Source organism: Eubalaena glacialis, chromosome 1 (genome assembly GCF_028564815.1).
Source record: "Eubalaena glacialis isolate mEubGla1 chromosome 1, mEubGla1.1.hap2.+ XY, whole genome shotgun sequence".
Lineage (NCBI taxonomy): Eukaryota > Metazoa > Chordata > Mammalia > Artiodactyla > Balaenidae > Eubalaena > Eubalaena glacialis.
This window is the reverse complement of record NC_083716.1, coordinates 15,482,581-15,504,059: the sequence shown is the minus strand read 5'-3', so window position 1 is coordinate 15,504,059 and position 21,479 is coordinate 15,482,581. Positions and strand designations below refer to the sequence as shown.

General features: G+C 35.1%; 1 protein-coding gene across 1 annotated transcript in view; it reads left to right on the top strand.

Moving 5' to 3' along the window:
• Nucleotides 1-21,479, top strand: part of ATRNL1 (attractin like 1) — a 701,048-nt gene that overhangs the window by 123,748 nt on the left and 555,821 nt on the right. Inside the window, exons 11-14 of the mRNA XM_061191223.1 lie at nucleotides 11,386-11,470; nucleotides 12,770-12,978; nucleotides 14,030-14,148; nucleotides 18,703-18,835. Coding sequence (XP_061047206.1) covers nucleotides 11,386-11,470; nucleotides 12,770-12,978; nucleotides 14,030-14,148; nucleotides 18,703-18,835 — 546 coding nt within the window. The remainder of the gene's footprint in view (nucleotides 1-11,385; nucleotides 11,471-12,769; nucleotides 12,979-14,029; nucleotides 14,149-18,702; nucleotides 18,836-21,479) is intronic.

Genomic DNA, 21,479 nt, shown 5'->3' with positions numbered 1-21,479 from the left:
ATGGATCATCTGTGTCCCACATATATTCCCCTGCCCTTATTTGTAACAGCAGTCCCTCCCTTTGATGGTCAGGGCCAATTACCCCTGCCAAGATGCTACTCCTTTTTTGCCTGCTTGCTGGTCCCTTGACACAAGGAGCCTGAAGTACCCAAGTGGCAACTGTAGCTTACAGTTAAATGGTTAATTGCTACTTCTTCTGCCAGAATATTTTTCCCTTTGGGGGATAGGACCTCTAATCCTGCAGAACGCAGAATTGCAGGATGAGGAGCACACATTTCCCAATTGTGTAACTGAATATGAGGCCACAAGAAGTGGCTTTTACTCCTGGGTTTTTGGACCTATATATTCTTCCTACTGGGGACACAGCACTATTTAAAGGTCTTTAGTTCAGGTGTATCCTGCATCCTGGTGCTTCAGTTGTGCCTGTCAAAATCTCTGTCAGGTTGTGTGGTTTGGGATCCAGTGGATTTCATGGTCATAGGCCCATTTCTGTACCTCCTTTTCTGTGAAGTGTGTCTCCTGATTACATGGGATGCCATGCTGGTTAATCAAACATTTCATAATTTCTAAGATAGCTGTGCTGGTTAAGAGTCTGTGGGCAGAAAAAGCAAATGCATCCTCAAAATATGTATTCTTGTCATGATGAAATGTTGGCCCATCCAGAGTGGAAGGGGCCCAATGTAGTCAACCTGTCACCAAATGTCCAGTTAGTGTTCTTGGGGAATGGCCTTATCAGGGGATCAGGACTGATATCTTGCTGTCAGGTTGGACATTTAGTGGAAGAGTAACTCCATCAGCTTTTTTCAGAAGGAGCCCATGTTACTGCATTCCTGGATGGCCTCCATCTCTGCCATATGGCTACTTAGTTCATGCGCTCGTTTCGTTGGCACCGAGGTGTCCTGCGATAGAGAGTGACATTAGCTGTCTCAGTCAATTGTTTACTGGTTGTTTAACGTCTCTTCCATGTTGGATGCTCTCTGATGGCCTTTAACTTGTATCACAAAGATCTTCACATTTCATGCTCATTCAAATATATTCATCCACATGTCTCTACTCTAGGACCTCCTTGTCTCTGATCTTCAGTATTTCTGCTTCTAGGCTCCTGATCAGCCAGCTAGGTCATTAACTACTGCTCCTGGGCCATTTCTCTTTCCACGCGATGTACATGAGGCACACTGCTCAAAGGCCTGCCCAATTGGGAGGCTTTTTCCTTTTTTGCTGTTCTTCCAGGCCACCCCTCAGTGAAGCTGTCCTGTAAGTGATAACCATTTTTGAATTGTGGCCACGTACGAAGCTTACACATTTTCATTTTCCTCTTCTTGTTATCTGGGCATAAAGGATTCCTCATACGGCCATAGCTGTAAGGTGCGAGATGGGTGCGGGGGCAGCGGGGGTAGATGGCACTAGGTCTGAGCTACCAGCTCATGCAGATTGCTTGTGCACCGTGCTCTTGCTCATGCTTCATCTTGGGTGCAGCTTCCACTTTATGTTCTCGTGATTATTGATGACAGAGACAGCTCATGATAGAGAACTCTGAACACATGGTCACCTAATAACCCATGTCCAGCACTCCATCTCTGCCAGGGCTCAGTAGTGTGGTGGGAATAGAGGTATAAAATTTTCAACTGCAGATGGCATGGCCTTTGACATGTGTGCTGGGTCTGCATTGGGATTCTTTCACAGGGGCTTTCTATATATTCCACATGCTTCTTTTTCTAACAGTGACTCCTCCAATAACTATAACTTGCTCCTCCAATAACTATAACTTCCTCAATAACTATAACTATAACTCAATAATAACTATCTACTGGGTCATGTGGCCCTAGTTGCAGGGCTGTTTGCAGTGTGTCCTGGACCTATAGCAGAGCTATTTTCTGCCCTGGCGTGTACTCAGAGCCGGCAGCCTTTGATATTTTCCAGTATATGGGCTTGAACAGTATTCCCAGGAATGGAATATACAGCCTTCAGAACCCCAAAAGACCTATCAGATGTTCGCTTTCTTCCTTGCAATGGGAGTTGAAAGATGTAATAGTTGGTGTTTCAGTTCAGATGAGCTGTCTCAGAATGCTCTTGACCTCTAGACCCCTAAATAGCTTACTGCATGGAAGGTCTCTGAATCTTTGTAGGTTTTATCTTCCACCCTTTGAAGCATATATGTCTTAACAAGGCCTCCACTGCATTAACTGTTCTTGTTCATCTGGCACTATTAGAATGGTGCCATTAATATAGTGGAAAAATGAAATGTTCTGCAAGATGTCCAATTGGGCCAAGTGTGTTCTGACAAAAGTTAACATAATCCCGAAGGCAAAATTGTGAATGTATCCTATTCTATTCCATATGAATGCATACTGCTTTTGGTCCTCTTTTCTGGTAGGGTTAGCAAAGAGCACATTTGCCAAATCAGTGGCCATGTTAATCTGCTCTAACAAAGATACACATCTTGCGTGGTGCGTGCAGTTTGGGCTACTACTTGTTAGTGAGCTATTGTCATCTTCCAGGCCTTGTTTAGTTTACAGGGTCCAGATTGGTAATTTAAACAATTTGAGGGGGTCCATTATCCAGCATTCTTTACATGCTTCAGGATAATACTAATTTATGCCATTCACTCCCTCTGAAATGAATGCAACATTATTTTAAAACTTATTATATTATCCAGAGGGTAACAGTTCCAGAGGCTTCAACTTGATCTTTTCCACTGTAACAGCCAAGGACCCAACATTGGCATGGTTCCATTTGCCAAGAATGTCTATTCCAATTATTAATCTAGGGACTTAGGACATGACCACTACATAGGTCTGCAGACCCACTGGCTCATTTTGAGAAGAACCTTGGCCAGGATGCCATTAGTTTCATCATTCCCATATTATCCCTGCTATAAAGAGAGGCCATGATGTGTCAGTGTCAACTCAGACCTTGTGTCCAGCAGTACTTGCAATGTTTGTGGTTGCTTTTTTCTCTAGGCTAGGGTTACCCAATGAAATGACCGTTGGTACCTTTGAGGAAGAACTAGGGACACTATTACCATGTATACTTGCTGTGGTATTACAGAGTCCTTCCTCCTGGGCCCCAGACTTTTAAATGTATCAGCTCTGGATTTAAAAAGTGGCTCAAATCCAGAAATTGAGCAATGAATTATGACTTTTTATTGCAGCATCTGCCATCAGCTTTCTGATCGTTTATCCTTGATTTCTTCTGATGATATAAGTTAGGTAGTACCCTTGTTGGCTGCCCATCTGTTTTGCTTCTAGGGATGCTGTGTTCTATTAAACATCTCTATAATTCTCAATAGGTCAGTCCTCTTGACTGACACTTCGATCTTGCTGCTTATTACAGTAATGGCTCTCTACTTGGATTGGATTCTTATGGTTAAGTGTCACCAGCTGGCCTCTATTTTCCTATTGTCTCCATCGCTGAGCACAGTTCTGTTACAGTTTTTCATACCATCAGCTTTGGTCTATGAAGGAAAGCCACCGCTTTCTCAGTGATGCCAGTATCCCTCTCACCATCACATTCTTCATGGCTTCAGTAAATGACATACGTTCTGGCCCTGCTGTAGGTAAAACGACCTGGTGGGTTTTCTGATGTTATACAGTATATCATGATAGAAAACTCTGAGCACATGGTCACTTAATAATACATGTGAAGCACTCCATCTCTGCCAGGGCTCAATAACATGACAAGACTAGAGGTATAAAAATTTCCACTGCATATGGCATGGCCTTTGGCAGGTGTGTAGGGTCTGCATTGGGATTATTTCACAGGGGCTTTCTATATATTCCACATGCTGCTTTTTCCAACAGTGACAGCCACTTTCCTAGGCTTTTAACCCCTGCTTTTAGTGTTTGCTATGGCAATTCTAGCATTTAGACTGTATTTTTCCATGTTTCTAGGAGTCATCTTTTTTTTCCCCCAGCTTTATTGAGGTGTAATTGATAAAATTGTAAGATATTTAAAGTGTACATTCTGATGATTTGATATAAATACACATTGTGAAAGGATCCCCCCACATCTAGTTAATTAGCACATCCATCATCACCTCACATATTTATCTTTTTTCTTTTTGATGAAAACACTTACGTTTTACTCAGCAAATTTTAGTTGTACAATACTGGGTTAGCAACTGTTGTCACCAAGTATACATTAGATCCTCAGACCTTATTCATCTTATAGCCGAAAGTTTGTACCCTTTCCTCAACCTCTCCCTATTTCCCCCATACCTGGAAACCACTTTTCTACTCTGTGTTTCTATGAGTTTGACTTTGTTTTTTTTTTAAGATTTCACATGTAAGTGATACCATTTATTATTTGTCTTTTTCTGTCTGGCTTATTTCTCTTAGCATAATACCCTCAAGCTCCATGCATGTTGTCACAAACAGCAGGATTTCCTTCTTTCAAATGACTGAATAATATTCCATTGTATATATATACCACATCTTTTTCCATTCATTTATTGCCAGACACTTAGGTTGTTTCTGTATATTGGCTATTGTGAATAATGCTGCAATGAACATGGGAGTGCAGATATCTCTTTGATATCCTGTTTACATTTCCTTTGGTTATATACCCAGAAGTGGGATTGGTGGATCATATGGCAGTTCGATTTTTAGTTTTTTGAGGAACTTCCATATTGTTTTCCATAGTCGCTTTACCAATTTCCATTCCCACTGACAGTGCACCCGGGTTCCCTTTTCTCCACATCTTTGCTAACACTTGCCATCTCTGGTCTTTTTGGTGATATCCATTCTATGAGGTGTAATGTGATATCTCATTGTGGTTTTGATTTGCATTTCCCTGATGATTAGGGATGCTGAGTACCTTTTCATGTACATGTTGCCCATTTGTGTGTCTTCTTTGGAAAAATATCTCTTCAATTCCTCTACCTGTTTTTTAATCATGTTGTTTGGGTATTTTTGCTATTGAGTTGTGTGATTTCTTTATATATTTTGGATATTAACTCCTTATCAGATATATGATTTACAAATATTTTCTCCCATTCAGTAGTAGGTTACTTTTTCATTTTGTTGATGGTTTCCTTTGCTGTGTATAGGAGTCATTTTAATAGTGAGTTCACACCATCACCCAGGGTTCTTATAAGGGGATAAATCCTAAATTCTGCATCTTGGAGAGTGCTTTTAAATAAATAAATAATTTTTTCCTAGTCCAATATAAGGTTCTGATGCTTTTGATCAAACTCCCTTCAGAATCTAGAACCATGTGTATTCCCCCCAACTTCTGCCAATATATGCTATCTAGGTCTTACAGATCCTTTGAGATGTAGTCCCTTTCTTTTCTTAGCAGTCCCAGAATGTAACAGGCTGCGTTATGCTGAGCCAAGTTATAGACCCAGTGGCCAATAGGGAAGGTGTGAGCAGATTCTGAGCTAGGGTACAGGTGTTACTGGAGGGAAGCTGCTGCATTGGGTTCAGAGCAAGGGTAGAGTACTGTCTCTCAGTATAGTAGGGTAGACCACTTCTGCAGTCTCAGAAGATTCAGGAAAATTTGGGAATGCAAAATTTGGGGAGATTTTCAGGGCATCAACTCAGATGTTCCCATCCCATGTGTCAGGGTCTTATTCTTAACACCAATAAAAGGTTATTTTTCACCCATGATACATACATGTCTAGTGTTGGTGGGGAGGGCAGATTTGCTTACTGTCATCATCACTTAGGGACCAAGGCTAAATTGCATTTTCTTTCATTGGTAATTAAATGGTTCCGTCCAGAAATACAATTATCACTTTAGCTTGCATTTCCTTGACTAAAACAAGTCATATTGTCACATCCAACTTCTAAGGAGTGTGGGAGTATCATTTTGCCTAGGCCTTAAGGACGACAACTGGAATATTTGTTGAGTAGCACCAAAGTCTACCACAAATATTGTGTGTAATTATTTTTGAACATTTAGTATAATTGAAGGTTATGTCCTGGAGATAGTAATAAAGCCTTCACCTCCTACGACCACATATATTAAAAGGCAAAGAACTTCTTGAAGTAGAATTGGGTTGTATTATTATTTGTCTGAGTTAATTGCTCTTATGTATAATTTTTTTTTATTACTGTACTGTAATGTTTTTCTTCTGCAGGGACTTGTGTACTTTTTTAAAAAACTGTATCATCGTGTTTTTATTTTCAAGAAGTTTTTTTTTTTTTTTAATTATTATTTATTATTATTATTATTTTTTGGCTGTGTTGGGTCTTCGTTTCTGTGCGAGGGCTTCCTCTAGTTGCGGCAAGCAGGGGCCACTCTTCATCGCGGTGCACGGCCCTCTCACTATCGTGGCCTCTCGTTGCGGAGCACAGGCTCCAGACGCGCAGGCTCAGTAATTGTGGCTCACGGGCCTAGCCGCTCCGCGGCATGTGGGATCTTCCCAGACCAGGGCTCGAACCCGTGTCCCCTGCATTAGCAGGCAGATTCTCAACCACTGCGCCACCCGGGAAGCCCATCAAGAAGTTAATGTTTATATCAAAAAGGATATTTTGATGGTGTGGTGAGGCAGTATAACGTAAAGAAGTTAAGGAGATCTGGTTTTGCTTTGACTTTACTATTTAATGACTTTAAGGAAGTTACCTAACTTCTAAGGACTCTTTTCCTTATTCAAAACATGGTGACAAAAATATTTACTCCTCAGAGTTGTTTTGAGAGTTAAATATTATATAACATTGATAAGCAATTAGCATGTTATTTTTATTAGGTAAAGGTCATGGCTGCCACTTACTTTAGGAATCTTTACCCATTTAAAAAGACTATAAAAGGTTTGATGAATTCTTCAGTTAATTTTATATAATATTATACTAGTAATTAAAAATGTTTTTTAACTATTAGAAGCAACTATGTGCTTTTCAATTTCGGGCTTCCATAGCCCATAGATAGGGAGGAGGAGACTTTCCTGTGATGAGCCTTGTGGGATTATTTGCTTTTAAACTTTGCATATATATATCTTTAGTTAAAAACAAGTGGAATAAAAACAAACCACAGCAGTACAGAAGTCAAATGAGACACAAATTAGTGGGTCAGGGATAAATGCTCAAAAAATGGTTCTGGGCAATTGGTATATGGAAATATACTGAGAAATATCTGGGAAATATTGTATATGGGGAAAATTAAGTTAGATCCATGCAACAAATGCAAAAATAACTTCCAACTGGATTGAAGATCAGAATAGTAAGAGCCAAACTGTACATCCTTTGAAGAAAATTAGAGATGACCTTTACAATCTTGAGTTAAGAATAAAAAGCACAAATCACAAGGAAAACAATAAATTTTTTTTTAATAGATCTTTATTGGAATATAATTGCTTCACAATACTATGTTAGTTTCTGTTGCACAGCAAAGCGAATCAGCCATGTGCATACACATGTCCCCATATCCTGTCCCTCTTGAGCTTCCCTCCCACCCTCCCTATCCCACCCCTCTAGGTCATCGCAAAGCACCGAGCCGATCTCCCTGTGCTATGCTGCTGCTTCCCAGCAGCCAACTATTTTTCATTCGGTAGTGTATATATGTCGATGCTGCTGTCACTTTGTCCCAGCTTTGCCCTTCCACCCCATGTCCTCAAGTCCATTTTCTATGTCTACCTCTTTATTCCTGCCCTGCAACTAGGTTCATCAGTACCATTTTTTTTTTTTTTTTTTTAGATTCTGTATATACGCGTTAGCATACGGTATTTGTTTTTCTCTTTCTGACTTCACTCTGTGTGACAGACTCTAGGTCCATCCACCTCACTACAAATAAGTCAATTTCATTTCTTTTTATAGCTGAGTAATATTCCATTGTATATATATATGTACCACATCTTCTTTGTCCGTTCATCTGTCAGACACTTAGGTTGGTTCCATGTCCAGGCTATTGTAAATAGTGCTGCAATGAACATTGTGGTACATGTCTCTTTTTGAATTATGGTGGAAAACAATAAATTTGACCAAGTTAATGTACAGGCTTTTTGTTGAAGATATAGTTCTCCAAAGAAGATATACAAATGTCCCAATAAGGACATAAAAAGACGCCCAACATCACTAATCATTAGGGAATTGCAAATCAAAACCACAGTGAGATACCACTTCACACCCATTAGGATGGCTATTATCAAGAAATAGAAAATAACAAGTGTTGACGAGGATGTGGAGAAATTGGAACCCTTGTGCACTGCTAGGGGGAATGTAAAATGGTGTGGCCACTATAGGACAGAGTATAGAGGTTCCTCAAAAAGTTAAACATAATTACCATATGATCTAGCAATTCTACTTCTGGGTGTACACACAAGAGAATTGAAATCAGGGGCAGGAACAGATATCTGTACACCCATGTTCCTAGCAGCATTATTCACAATAGCCAAAATCTGGAAACAACCTACGTATCCATATATGGATGAATGGATAAAGAAAATGTCGTATATACGTACAATGGAAATTATTCAGGGTTTAAAAAGGAAGGAAATTCTGACACATGCTACAGCACAGATGAACTTTGAATACATGCTTAGGGAAATAAGCCAGTCACAAGAGGACAAATACTGTATGAATTCATTCATTTGAGGTGCTTAGAATAGTCAAATTTATAGACAAAAAAGTAGAATAGTGGTTACCATGGGCTGGGGAAAGAGAGGAATGGGTAGTTATTATTTAATGGGCACAGAGCTTTAGTTTTGCAAGATGAAGAAAACCCTGGAGATAGATGGTGATGATGGTGCACAACAATGCGAATGTACTTAATTCCACTGAACTGTTCACTTAAAAATGGTTAAAAAACCAAAAAACACCTCAGTAGGTTGAACAAAATAAGCAAGGTGGAGAAGAATCCATAGTTTGATACCATTTATATTGTTTTATAACCTACAAAAATACTCTATATAGATCATAAATATGGAAACACTGATAAACCAATATAGGATAGTGGTTGTGTCCAAAGACAGAAGACATAAAGCAGTTGAATTTGAGAGGGAGTACACAGGGAGCCTCGATCATATCTGTAATATTTTCTTTCTTTAGAAAGTCTACTGTAAACGTAAAATACTGGGTTTGATAGATCTGGATAGTGGTATATAGGTGTTTATAGTACCATTCTTTAGACTATTCTGTGTGCTTAAAATTTTTTCTTTTTCCCTAAAGAGAGTATAGAGTTACAAGAAATCTTCAAAAGGCCTAATTTTTAGTAAATGCTGGCCTTTATTCTCTCAGCTCTTTTTCCTGACTCACTTCTTAAATGGTTTTTCTGAGCATTTTCCCTGGTTCTCATCTTGGAAATCTGCTTTTCTTCCCTCCTTCTGCTGATTTGTTTTGGATGCTGGGCCAAATTACTTATTCTTTAGTCCTGGATAGGCTCAGATTGTTGGGTCACATTCTTTTCTGGACTCCACATGTCCCAAAGATGACCTTGAAGATGATTCTTCTTTGGAGATTTTTATAATAAACTGGTTTCTGGAAGTCCTAATTTCTGGAAGTTCTACTCTTTCATCTGACTCTTTTCTGTTTCATTTCTTTGACGCACATTCAGGTTTCTAATTCTGTTGTTGGAACACACAATATTCAACACACAGTTTATGAATCAGTGGCCATGTGGGGGGTGTGTGTGTGTGTGTGTGTGTGTGTGTGTGTGTGTGTGTGTGTGTTGGGTTTTGGTGGAATGATTAAAATCTGTCTGCCCTAACTCATTATCTGTCTCTAACATTTTCATCTGTTTCTTTGTCAAAGTCTGTGCCTTTTACAGGTCACCCCTTCTCTCCAAATGGGAATGATCTTTCAGAATCCATTCAATATACTTTTATAACATCAGGCATTCATAAACATAATTTATAGAAAAACAAAGGTAATCTAATGGGCCTTAAGGACATTGCTTAACTTCTCCTAGGTCTCATTTTTCATTTCTGGCATATGGTGATACCTGCTCAATCAACCTCACTGGATTCTTATACAGACTATTTTAAGTTATATAGATGAAAGCACTTTGGAAGTTTTATATTACTGCATGCATATAAATGTACACTTAAGAAATGTACATTTCTTAAGTGAACTCTAACGCATAAAATTGGTAGACTATGAATATTATGTGTAGGCCTTTATAATAGTAGTTCTCAAAATGTGATCTTCAGAGCCTTGGCTCCTGGGAATGTTAATAGGTGTTATGTGAAAAGTGCTTCTATGGATAAAACATTGGGAAAACACTGGGTTTAGTAGAGTTAGGCTTCTATGCTTTTGTACTCTCTCTTTTGAGAGTATTTAATAGGTTCATGTACTTTGTGAACTAAAGAGAGAGATTATATCAACTAAGGAATACTCCTTTTGGGGTGGATTTGTGAACCTCAGAATACACTGTAGGAGATATAACTCAAGATATATTTTATTGCTCTCAGTCTTCCAGTTTAATGTTCTAAACTATGGTTTTGGTTTTTGTGATTCCTTTGATCTTTACTAGTAATAATATTGAATTAAAGCCAAATTTATTATTTCATTTCTAGTGTAATAGACATGATTGCTTATATAAGAAAACAAGTAATTCATTACAACTAATTGTATTTGAGATTATTTTCTTGTTTGAGAAGGGCTTCTAAGTTACCAAAAAATGAAATAAATTTGTTTTAAACCTTGTTACATCTATGTGCTTGTATTAAATACCAAGGCCTGCTTTTAGATATGCCATGTCTAAGAGGATAAAATCTAAAACACTGTCCTGAGAATGTTTCTAGTCACTGAATACTGAATTATTTGACATCTCAAAATCTCTATTAATATATGTGTCGATTCTGAGGCTATATTTAAATGATAAACAGTTTTCTTTAATCATTTTTCTTTCCATAGTCTTTATGTAGCTCATGAATTATTTAGGGATTTTTTTTTCATTTTTTTTCTATTTTTTGCAACTAAAGCTCTTCTCCTTTACATAAATTGAAAACTATTCCTTTGAAATATCGAATCATTAAACTGATTTAAATATTTTATTTTGATGATTCCATTTTTAGGCATTCTTTCATTGAGTATTATATATTCCATTTAATTTTGCATGCATGCATGTAAAATTTGATTTAGTGATTTAACTTTCTGATAGGTTTGCCTAATATTGACATTCATGAATTTTACTATATGATTCTTGGTTTATTTAATAAAATATGTCATTGAAATTATCCTCCAATATAAAGTTCATCTAATTTTTTTCCTTTGATTTCTTTACTCTCATACATGTAAAATTATTTGTGAGAATTTTAGGCAGAAGTTATTTTTATTTAAGGAATAAGGCTAGTTGAGTAATGATACTAAATTGTAGGTCATGGAAAATTAATGAAAGGCTTCCTAATTTTAAGTATTGTATCTTTATTTGGCCAATGATTATTTTATAGTATTTGTCTTAAATAGTTCTTTTATTTCATTTTTTGTTTTGCTGTTTTCATTTTCCTAGCTTGTGATGAATGGAAAATATTACCAAAACCAAACCTTCATAGAGATGTCAACAGATTTGGACACTCTGCAGTTGTCATTAATGGGTAAAAGAAGCACATTTATCAGTCATACTACCCACATATTTTGTTATTCTTTAAAAAAATTATTGTTTGTACTTAATGACATTGGATTTTATATATCCCTGTAATACCGTGGAATGAATTTTGCTTCATTAACCATATCCTTCATTTCTTTTTTGTTTAAATTTATTTAAGGGGCAGGAGAGTATCAAAGGAAAGGTGCTGAGATAGAACTGCAGATACTCTTTTAAAAAGTCATCCTGCCTTCTTTCCTTTTTCCAGAGATCAGATCATGAATGACTTCCTTAAAAAAGATCAGACTGAAGTGATAGAAAGGCTAGCCACGTATTTCTTTTGAGGAGAGCAAGGGAAGTGAGAAGAATTAGATTCTCATTTTGGTTCTGTCATAACTGAATGTGTGACTTTTGACAAGTCTCTTAACCTCTCTGGCCTTTAAGACTGTTATATCCACTGGGAATTTGGACTGGATGATCATTAAGTTACCTTCATCCTTTAAGTTATTATGATTTTGCTATTTCTATAGCAAAAGTTCGTTAATGTGGACTTGTGACAGTAAACGATATGCTAGATCATTCATTAGCTTAAAATTTGTAATTCATGATGACATTTTTCATAAGTTCATTTTATTACTACCTTATTCTAATTATATAAAAATTCTCCAATATAATACTAAAAGTAGTCAGAACTTAATCACAATGAAGCTGTGTAACTGATATCAGTTAGCTTTTGAAACTGAAATAAATGAAATTCAGAGTGTAAACATAAAACCTCTGGGCGTCTCTGTTGAAAACTGCATTTTGGTTGATTTTTATTTTACTTTTTTTAAATAATAAAAGATATTCTTGAAGCATTTTCTGATCTTTTCCATTTATTGTGTTAATAATATTTTTAGAAACAAAAATTAGGCTGTTTTGAGGGCATGTCAAATTTTTTGGCATTGGTAGTATTAATGAATTCAGTAATCATCTCAGCTTTTCAAATTGAAACTTTGAAAATCTTTTTGATAATTTTACTCTTGGTCTTTTTATTTTATAAGAGAATAGTAAAACACTATATGAAGAACTCTATATCTAATTTCTAAATTCTTTGTATTCAAAAATTATAATTCTATATAGCAATTCTAAAGTGTCTAAAGTGTATCTTATTATAGTATATTCAGCTACTATATATTTCTAAAAAATTGTTTCCTAACTAGATAAGATAATGTAAAATGTGTATTTAAATTTATTTTTAAAACTAACACATTAGACAGAGACTTTTCATAATATTGTTTCATTAAGATTCTTATTTTGTCTCTAATAGGTCCATGTATATATTTGGAGGATTTTCTAGTGTACTCCTTAATGATATACTTGTATACAAGCCTCCAAATTGCAAGGCTTTTAGAGATGAAGAACTTTGTAAAAATGCTGGTCCAGGGATAAAATGTATTTGGAATAAAAATCACTGTGAATCTTGGGAGTCTGGGAATACTAATAATATTCTTAGAGCAAAGTGCCCTCTGAAAACAGGTAAAAATGTTTTTTCTTTCTTGTATTTGGAACAAAGCTTCTCTGTTTGGCTAGAAATGGAAATGCATTCTGCTTGTAAGAATTACCTTAGTAGCTTTCAGAAATTAAAAACTCATAATCCTCTAATTAGGAATTCTAATGTTTGAATTTAGCAGTGATTAATGTTTGAATTTAGCAGTGATTAGTAATTTAATATCTTTATTAGCTATTTTTAGTTTTCTTTTTTGAATTCTGTATGTAATATTTATATATCAATTTGTATATGTAACATGGCCATATATATGAATTATTTTCATATGTAAGTAAAAAATGCTTTCAAATACATCCTTTCTAAGATATACTGTATGCTTCAAAGAAATAAAATGAAGTAATTTATTCTGCATTTGGTAGTTTTTTTCTTTCTGAATTATTGCCAAGGCAGACCATAAAGTTAAAAATTTTCTAGAATTTTGATGAGTTTTGTTATAATTTAATATTTCTTATAAAATATTGAATAAATAAATCAAACTTATGAATAATTACTAGTAAGTATTTATTTATGAAGAATGATTTGGATAAAAATTGTTCAATTTTCTTTAAATGAGTGGGGCTCTTATACATTTTTGGTGCTACAATTAACAAATCAAGTTTTGCTAATCTATAATAAGTCATGTCTCTAAATATCTTTATGAAGAATAATAAGCAATGAGTATTTGTTATAATGTTTTCTTTTAGATATATAGTAATACATTTTGTTTAGTAAAATACCTCTAAATCTTTTTCTCCCTCCATAATGTGTAAATTTTAATTAATTAATTTTAATGTGTAAATTTTAAATGGCTGTAGGATCCTGGTAGACTGAATAAAGATGAGTCTAGGAGGTATCTAAATCCCTTTAAATCCAATTAAATTACAAAATTGAGTTCATATTGAAGAACTTATTTGGATATTGATGGTTATATTTATGGTTTAAAAATGTCTTAGTGATTCTTAAAAGACGTTAAAAATATGTGAATTAAGACGTGTGACATTTTCTTTTTCATCCTGATGTGTTCTCCCATTTGTATCACAGCTGCTTCTGATGACAGATGTTACAGATATGCAGATTGTGCCAGCTGTACTGCCAATACAAATGGGTGCCAGTGGTGCGATGACAAGAAATGCATTTCATCAAACAGTAACTGCAGTATGGTTAGTATTTATGGGTAAATGATGTTGTAGCTAGCATGCTACTTCATAATCATTAGCTTACCATTTAGTAGCACTGTACAAAATAGCACTTTCCGTATCAAGATATTTAGAATAGGGAAGGGGGAAGGGCAAAATAGGGGTATGAGATTAAGAGATTCAAACTACTATGTATAAAATTGATAAGCAACAAGGATATATTGTACAGCACAGGGAATTATAGCCATTGTTTTATAATAATGTTAAATGGAGTATATAATCTTTAAAAATGTTGAATCACTATGTTGCACACCTGAAACTAATTCAATATGGTAAACCAACTATACTTCAAAAAAAAAAAAAGACATTTAGAAAATATGTAGGAAATCACCTACTTCTTGGTATGTTATAAATTCAGCCTGTAGTTTCTTGCTCATATTTGTCAGTCTAGATTCCATTTTGAATCCGGAAACTTTTACTTCTTTTCATAAATAAGGTTGGGAAAATCCTTTAAAAAATTTTTTTTAAAAAAAGACTGTAGCTATAAACACTGTCTTCTGTGCTGATGAAAATAGGATTATATAAGGATTATATTATATAAGTAAGTCATTTCCTTGAGATTCTTGTCAGACATGCATTAATAGTGGTGTGGTTTAGGTTTTGTTTATACACTTTGTGTGCAAGTTTAATCTGAAGTATTGACAGTGGTAGTTTTCCTTTTATCTGTCTTTAGATCTTTGGTTCTCTGAGGCAATATTGTCCCCCGGAGGGACATTTGGCAATGTGTGTTTTTTGGGTTGTCACAACTGTGGGGCTGCTACTGGCATCTACTATGGAGAAAGCCAGGGATGCTGCTAAACATCCTACAATGAATGAACAGCCCTCCCACAAAAAATAATTATCTGGCTCAAAATTTCACTAGTGATGAGGTTGAGAACCCTATTATAGATAAGAGTATTGAAAAAATTATAAAATTAATATTGATGATAGATTAAAATGGATTAAGAGCAGCAAAAATTAACCTTTTAGGTGGGTATTTTTTAGAAGATGTCAACAAGTTTAAGGAAAAAAATTTTAAAGTATTAACAATTATGTTTAGTAGGGTCAAAGATTCTCTTATTGGAGTATAGCTTAAATAACTAAATAGTGTGCATACTGATTTTCAACTAAATGCATATTATTTTTTCTTTTTTCTGAATTTTTATTAATCAAGAAAACTATCCACTTGTTTTCCAAGATACCAGGCAGAAGTAAAAGGTAAAGAAAAGGGAATTTGAAAACTAAGTAAAAAGTTTTTATTTTATCATCTGAAATTTTTCTTTAGTAACCAGTCATATTTCAAAATACTTAGTTGTATGATTCTATTCTAAAATAATATTTAAAACTTAAAATGAAGGAAAATTTTGAATTATTGACTCATCAGATTGAACCCTTTTGTTTTCATACATATTGTGTTGGTGTATACTTTTCAGTGCTATGAATTGCTGTAATGATAATAGATAACTTAATTTTATTTGAGTTTTAATGTTAATATGACATGACTCACTTTGAAAATTTGAATTACTTTTTTATATTTGCATAATATTCATCTAATGGGAGTTATATTAGTGAATAATGTGGAAGTAGGAGCTAAGTAAAATAAAATATAGGAATAAGGGACTAAAATGGAGAATGTTATTAGATAAAAATTGCAAGCAGATTTTACTTAAAGCTTTGTTCAGTGTCTGAGTTATTTTGTGTTTAGACATTTACACTATATGAAAATACACATATCTCAAAAATTGTATTATGCAAATTGTTATCAAGTGTTCATTTTTAAAAGTGGCCTTTTGCTTTACAGTTTATTTTTGATAATGATGTGTTAACAAGGAAAGTACTGGGTGAGATAGTATAAGTGAGCAGATGGTACTCACTTGTAATTTAGACTTTGATGTAACGTGTCTTTTGTACGGTTTTTATCAGAATGTCTGATGATTAAGCTAAACCAAATGCTAATGGATACAGAAAGGTCTATGAGATTTTAGTGTAAATGATGTCCACTGAGATTCTATTTCATTATTTAGTCATATTTACTGCAAGTTGCATATTTTGTGCTCTAATAGCTCCAATAACCTTACTTCTTACAGATTTTCATTTTAAATTTACATCTGAATATATTAGGATGAAGATGAGTAGAGTAATGGTTATGCTTCATAGTCTGTTTACTAATGTGCATCTGGTTCATTAGGCCAAAAAATGCCAGCCATGTTTCAAAGTAACAGTCAGCTTTCTTCCAACATTGAATAAATTGGCCCTGTGTGTGACTGAAATATAATTTCATCTATTGTACTGTTTCAGTATCAATACATGATTATACTGTTCTTTTTTTTTTTTTAATAAATTTATTTTTGGCTGCAGTGGGTCTTCGTTGCTGTGTGCGGGCTTTCTGTAGTTGCGGCGAGCAGTGGCTACTCTTTGTTGTGCTGCGTGTGCTTCTCATTGCAGTGGCTTCTCTTGTTGCAGAGCACGGGCTCTGGGTGCACGGGCTTCAGTAGTTGTGGCATGCAGGCTTATTAGTTGTGGCTCGCGGGCTAAGAGCATAGGCTCGGTAGTTGTGGTGCACGGGCTTAGTTGCTCCGTGGCATGTGGGATCTTCCTGGACCAGAGCTTGAACCTGTGTCCCCTGCATTGGCAGGCGGATTCTTAACCACTGCGCCACCAGGGAAGTCCCGATTATACTGTTCTTAATGAAGAGCAGTTGAGTTATTTGGATGGTGACTCTGATGTTACCATTGTTATTCTAAAGATTGGCATTAAGCTGTTATTCTCTCTCTTATTCTAACATGTTGTTTAGCTATTCTCTTGTCTTTTTTATAGGTTATTTTATTTATCAGATGATTCAAGTAAATTTATTTTCAGTTAGTTGACAGATGTTTGGAACTATAATAATTGTATAGAATAATACTAAGATTTATATGCTATATGAGAACAAAAAGCTATGAATCAGAAAAACAACATTAAGAAAATTTATATGTTCTTAATGAAAACGTGATGGTTGAATAAGAGTTGCAATGTAGGGGCTTCCCTGGTGGCGCAGTGGTTAAGAGTCCGCCTGCCAATGCAGGGGACGCGGGTTCAAGCCCTGGTCCCGGAAGATCCCACATGCCACGGAGCACCTGGGCCCGTGAGCCACGATTACTGAGCCTGCGCGTCTGGAGCCTGTGCTCCGCAGCAAGAGAGGCCGCGATAGTGAGAGGCCCGCGCACTGCGATGAAGAGTGGCCCCCACTTGCCACAACTGGAGAAAGCCCTCGCACAGAAACGAAAGACCCAACACAGCCATAAATAAATAAATAAAATAAAAATTAAAAAAAAAAAGTTGCAATGTAATTTGGGTTTTAAAAAAATGTATCTTCTGCGATTTTTTTAGGATGAATAAGATAAACATTAGTATCTATGTACTTTTAATCTGTGACCTTATAGTATATGCAATTTGCGCTAAAGAAATTAACATCTTTGAAATGGAGGTGACCGCAATGTATTTTATGTTGGAAAGTATAGTAGTTTATAAATAAATATTTGATGGGTGACATTTTCAAGTATGTATCTAAGAGGATAAAAATTGCTTCAACCATTTTTATATATGGGCGAGTTATAAGCAAGTTTTAACTGTTAAGTTTTTTGATTGAAAGAACTATTTAACACCCTTACATGAGAAAGCCTGAGGTAAGTATGTCTGCCTACTGAAATAAAAGGGGCCTCAGGGTGCAGCATGTGTTTTTTTCCTTTTTGTTTTTTTTCTCAAAAAAGAGTAACAGGAAGAGTTGAGCCCAAAATTTTAGAATTTGATTTTCATTATCATAGATGCTAAAAATATCACGTGAAATATTGAACCTTGGTATATTCAGGGAACTCACACCAAAGTTCCTATGTTGCCTTTTTTTTCTTTTTTAACCTTTAACCTCTTAGAGCTGGAATTAGTTGAAATATGATAGTTGTATAATAGGACTGATCAAAATGTAACTTTTGCAGGTTCTTTTCAACCTCCATTAAGGAAATGTGACAGATACACACAGGAGAAACATCAATTAACCAAAACCATTATTTAATGTCTGTAGAAGTAAAATTAGTTTGAGTTATTGAGAAAATAATTTATCTTTTTAGATTTTATTGGATTTTGATAAAGCATCTCTTTAAGTTTTCCTACTCATCATTTCTACTTCATTCCCAGGGGTCTGTATGATAGTTTTATTATGACTAGAATTCTTTCATGTGATCATTGAGAGAAATGACTTTGTGCATTGGCTTTATTTATTGAATTGGAAACCTGTTATCAGATTCAATAGAATAGGTTTTCATTACACGGTTTCTGTTTCAAATTGTGTAATTTGCACGTGTTTCCAGTAAGCACACATTCTAATTCGAAGAACTTTGTTTAAATAAAGAAATGAGTAAGAGAAATTCTGATTCAGTACAACTGGATTTGGTGTTAGAAATCTGTATTGTAAAGCTCACCAGGTGACTTATATATACACCCAAGTTTAAGAGTCATTGCTGTACAAAGGTGAAAAGTAACATGCTTTATCTTTTAATTTTCTAGTCTGTGAAAAACTATACCAAATGTCATGTGAGAAATGAGCAGATTTGTAACAAACTTACCAGCTGTAAAAGCTGTTCACTAAACTTGAATTGCCAGTGGGATCAGAGACAACAAGAGTGCCAGGCTTTACCAGGTAAAGATTTCAATTTGGTAAATGAGTTTTATAGTCCACAGATGAATGCCATTATAGTAAAGAACGTTTAGTAAGAACATTCCATTTTCTAAAATTAAATCAGTAGCAAATAAACAATAATATTGGAGTAATGATAGCAGTGTTTCTACAAGAAAAGTTTGTATATTCACTTCTAATTCTTTTAAGATGTTCAAGGTTTCTTGTATTTATTATGCTATTGACTTGATCAAGAATACTGTTCAATTAAAAAATTATGTCTTAAAAACATAGAAAATAAAAAGTACTCAGACTAGTATCCAGATCTAGCAATGTTAACATTTTAGCATATTGGATTTAGTTTTTAAGTGCCCTTTATTTTTTAAATTACAGGAACTGTTTTTTACTGACTGCTTTTTTGTTACAAATTGAAACATTTATAATAATTGTTATATGATTTAATGAGAATCTAAGTTCTGCAAACCAGAGCAAAACTCATTTTATTTATTTTTTTAAAAATAATCAATCAATTAATTAGGTTGTGCCAGGTCTTAGTTGTGGCAGGCAACCTCCTTAGTTGTGGCTCACCAGCTCCTTAGTTGCAGCATGTGTACTCCTTAGTTGCGGCTTGCCAGCTCCTTAGTTGTGGCATGTGAACTCTTAGTTGCGGCACGCATATGGGATCTAGTTCCCGGGCCCCCTGCATTGGAAGTGTGGGGTCTTAACAACTGTGCCACCAGGGAAGTCCCAAAACTCATTTTAAAAAGAAATTTCAATTTAATTTTTATAGCTAACACTCTTCTTAGTGGACCCTAAGTACTCTTTCTTTCAAATATGAAAGAGAAAATCAGAAAATCGAAAAGTTGTATAGATATTTAACCAGTTCCATTTTCTTGTTATACAGATAAGCTGAGACACACTGGTTATGTGACTTGCTTAAAAGTGCATGACTTGTAAATGGCAGAGGGGACTAGTAACTAGGAGTTCTATCTCTGTTCAGTTTTTTGCCTGTTTCTATACCATGATTTTTTTTTTTTTAATTCTTTCATAGAAAAATTTTCTGAACCTATGTAGTTCTAGAAAGTGTTGGAAAATTCCATCACAAGATTTAAGTCTTTCTTATATAAGTTCATGTAAGAAAATAAAAATTAGATTGCCTTTAAAAGTACCATTGAGATTTTGGAATTTTCTCTATGTACTGACTTTTGAAGCTTTTAAATAGTGATATATGCATGTGTGTTCACTTTGAGTAAATTAGAGAATGTTAATGCAGTAGGCAGGATTTGAGAAGCATTAGTGATATGACACTAAACTTGAAAGTAATGATTTCTAAGTGTTAAAGTCTAAAAATAACATGTAGATCAGTAAAAATACTTACAAAGTCTCTTTAAAAAGACAAAGAAAATCCTAGACTAAAATAAGATTTGACTGAAGGAATATATATGTTTAAAGGAATATTACTCAATAAGAAGGGAATTTGATTACCAGTGGAACTTTGGAAAAATAATAGTGAAGTTATATTTGATAGTACCCATCTATTCATTGCTTGGGAAAATATTTTGGTTTGGTATAAGGGTTCTACTTGACCAGGCTATTATTTTGGAGAATAATAAATACAATAAAATATTTTATTATGTACTAACTTACCTTGCCCTGTGTTCATATTTACTAAGAACCAGCTTGGTATATATATAGTTTGGTTTCCATTCAGCTTGTCTCAAGGAAGTGAATGCTCTAAATGGAGGGCCCAGTCTGTATAGTAGTTGCACTTTTCCATGAAAATTTGTGAATTGCATTTTTCCCATTGATCTCATATAAAATTGGCAATTTGGGGCTTCCCTGGTGGCGCAGTGGTTGAGAATCTGCCTGCCAATGCAGGGGACACGGGTTCGAGTCCTGGTCTGGGAAGATCCCACATACCGCGGAGTAGCTAGGCCTGTGAGCCACAACTACTGAGCCTGCGCGTCAGGAGCCTGTGTTCCGCAACAAGAGAGGCTGCGATAGTGAGAGGCCCCCACTTGCCGCAACTAGAGAAAGCCCTCGCACAGAAACGAAGACCTAATACAGCCAATAAATTAAAAAAAAAAAAAAAAAATTGGCAATTTGAATTTGTCTAACTAAACTTATTGAAAAAATTAACTGCTATCCTTTTAACTCTAAAGCTGAGTTGATGCTCAATACTACAGAAGCCTAAAACATCAAAACATTTGGTTCAGTGCTATAATTTAGTTTAGCCTCAAAGGCCCATGCATTGTTTGCATTTGTGTGATTTATCAACCAGGTATTTTTGATCTTATAAAAAAAAGAGAGACAGCCAAAACTAATGTAAATCCTTCCTTGATTTAGTAAGGAAAGAAATAACTGAAATTTAACAAAAACTTTTGCACTCTTTCTTTAAAGTGATTTGGTACTTTAGATTTCAGAAGACAAGGGAGATTGCTATATGTGTAGCCCGAAAATGAAAACAGACGTGTTTGAAACAGTCTTAATAAATGACTCCAGTTTATTGAGGGGTTACTGTGTTCCAAGCACTGTGTGTTATTCTCATTACCTAGTTTAACAGGACAGCAATTATTAAAGAACCAGAGTACCCTGTAATACTAAGATATTATTTGCTTTTGTGATTCTCATTCTGTTATAGGTTTACTATGTAAATAGTTTTCCAAAG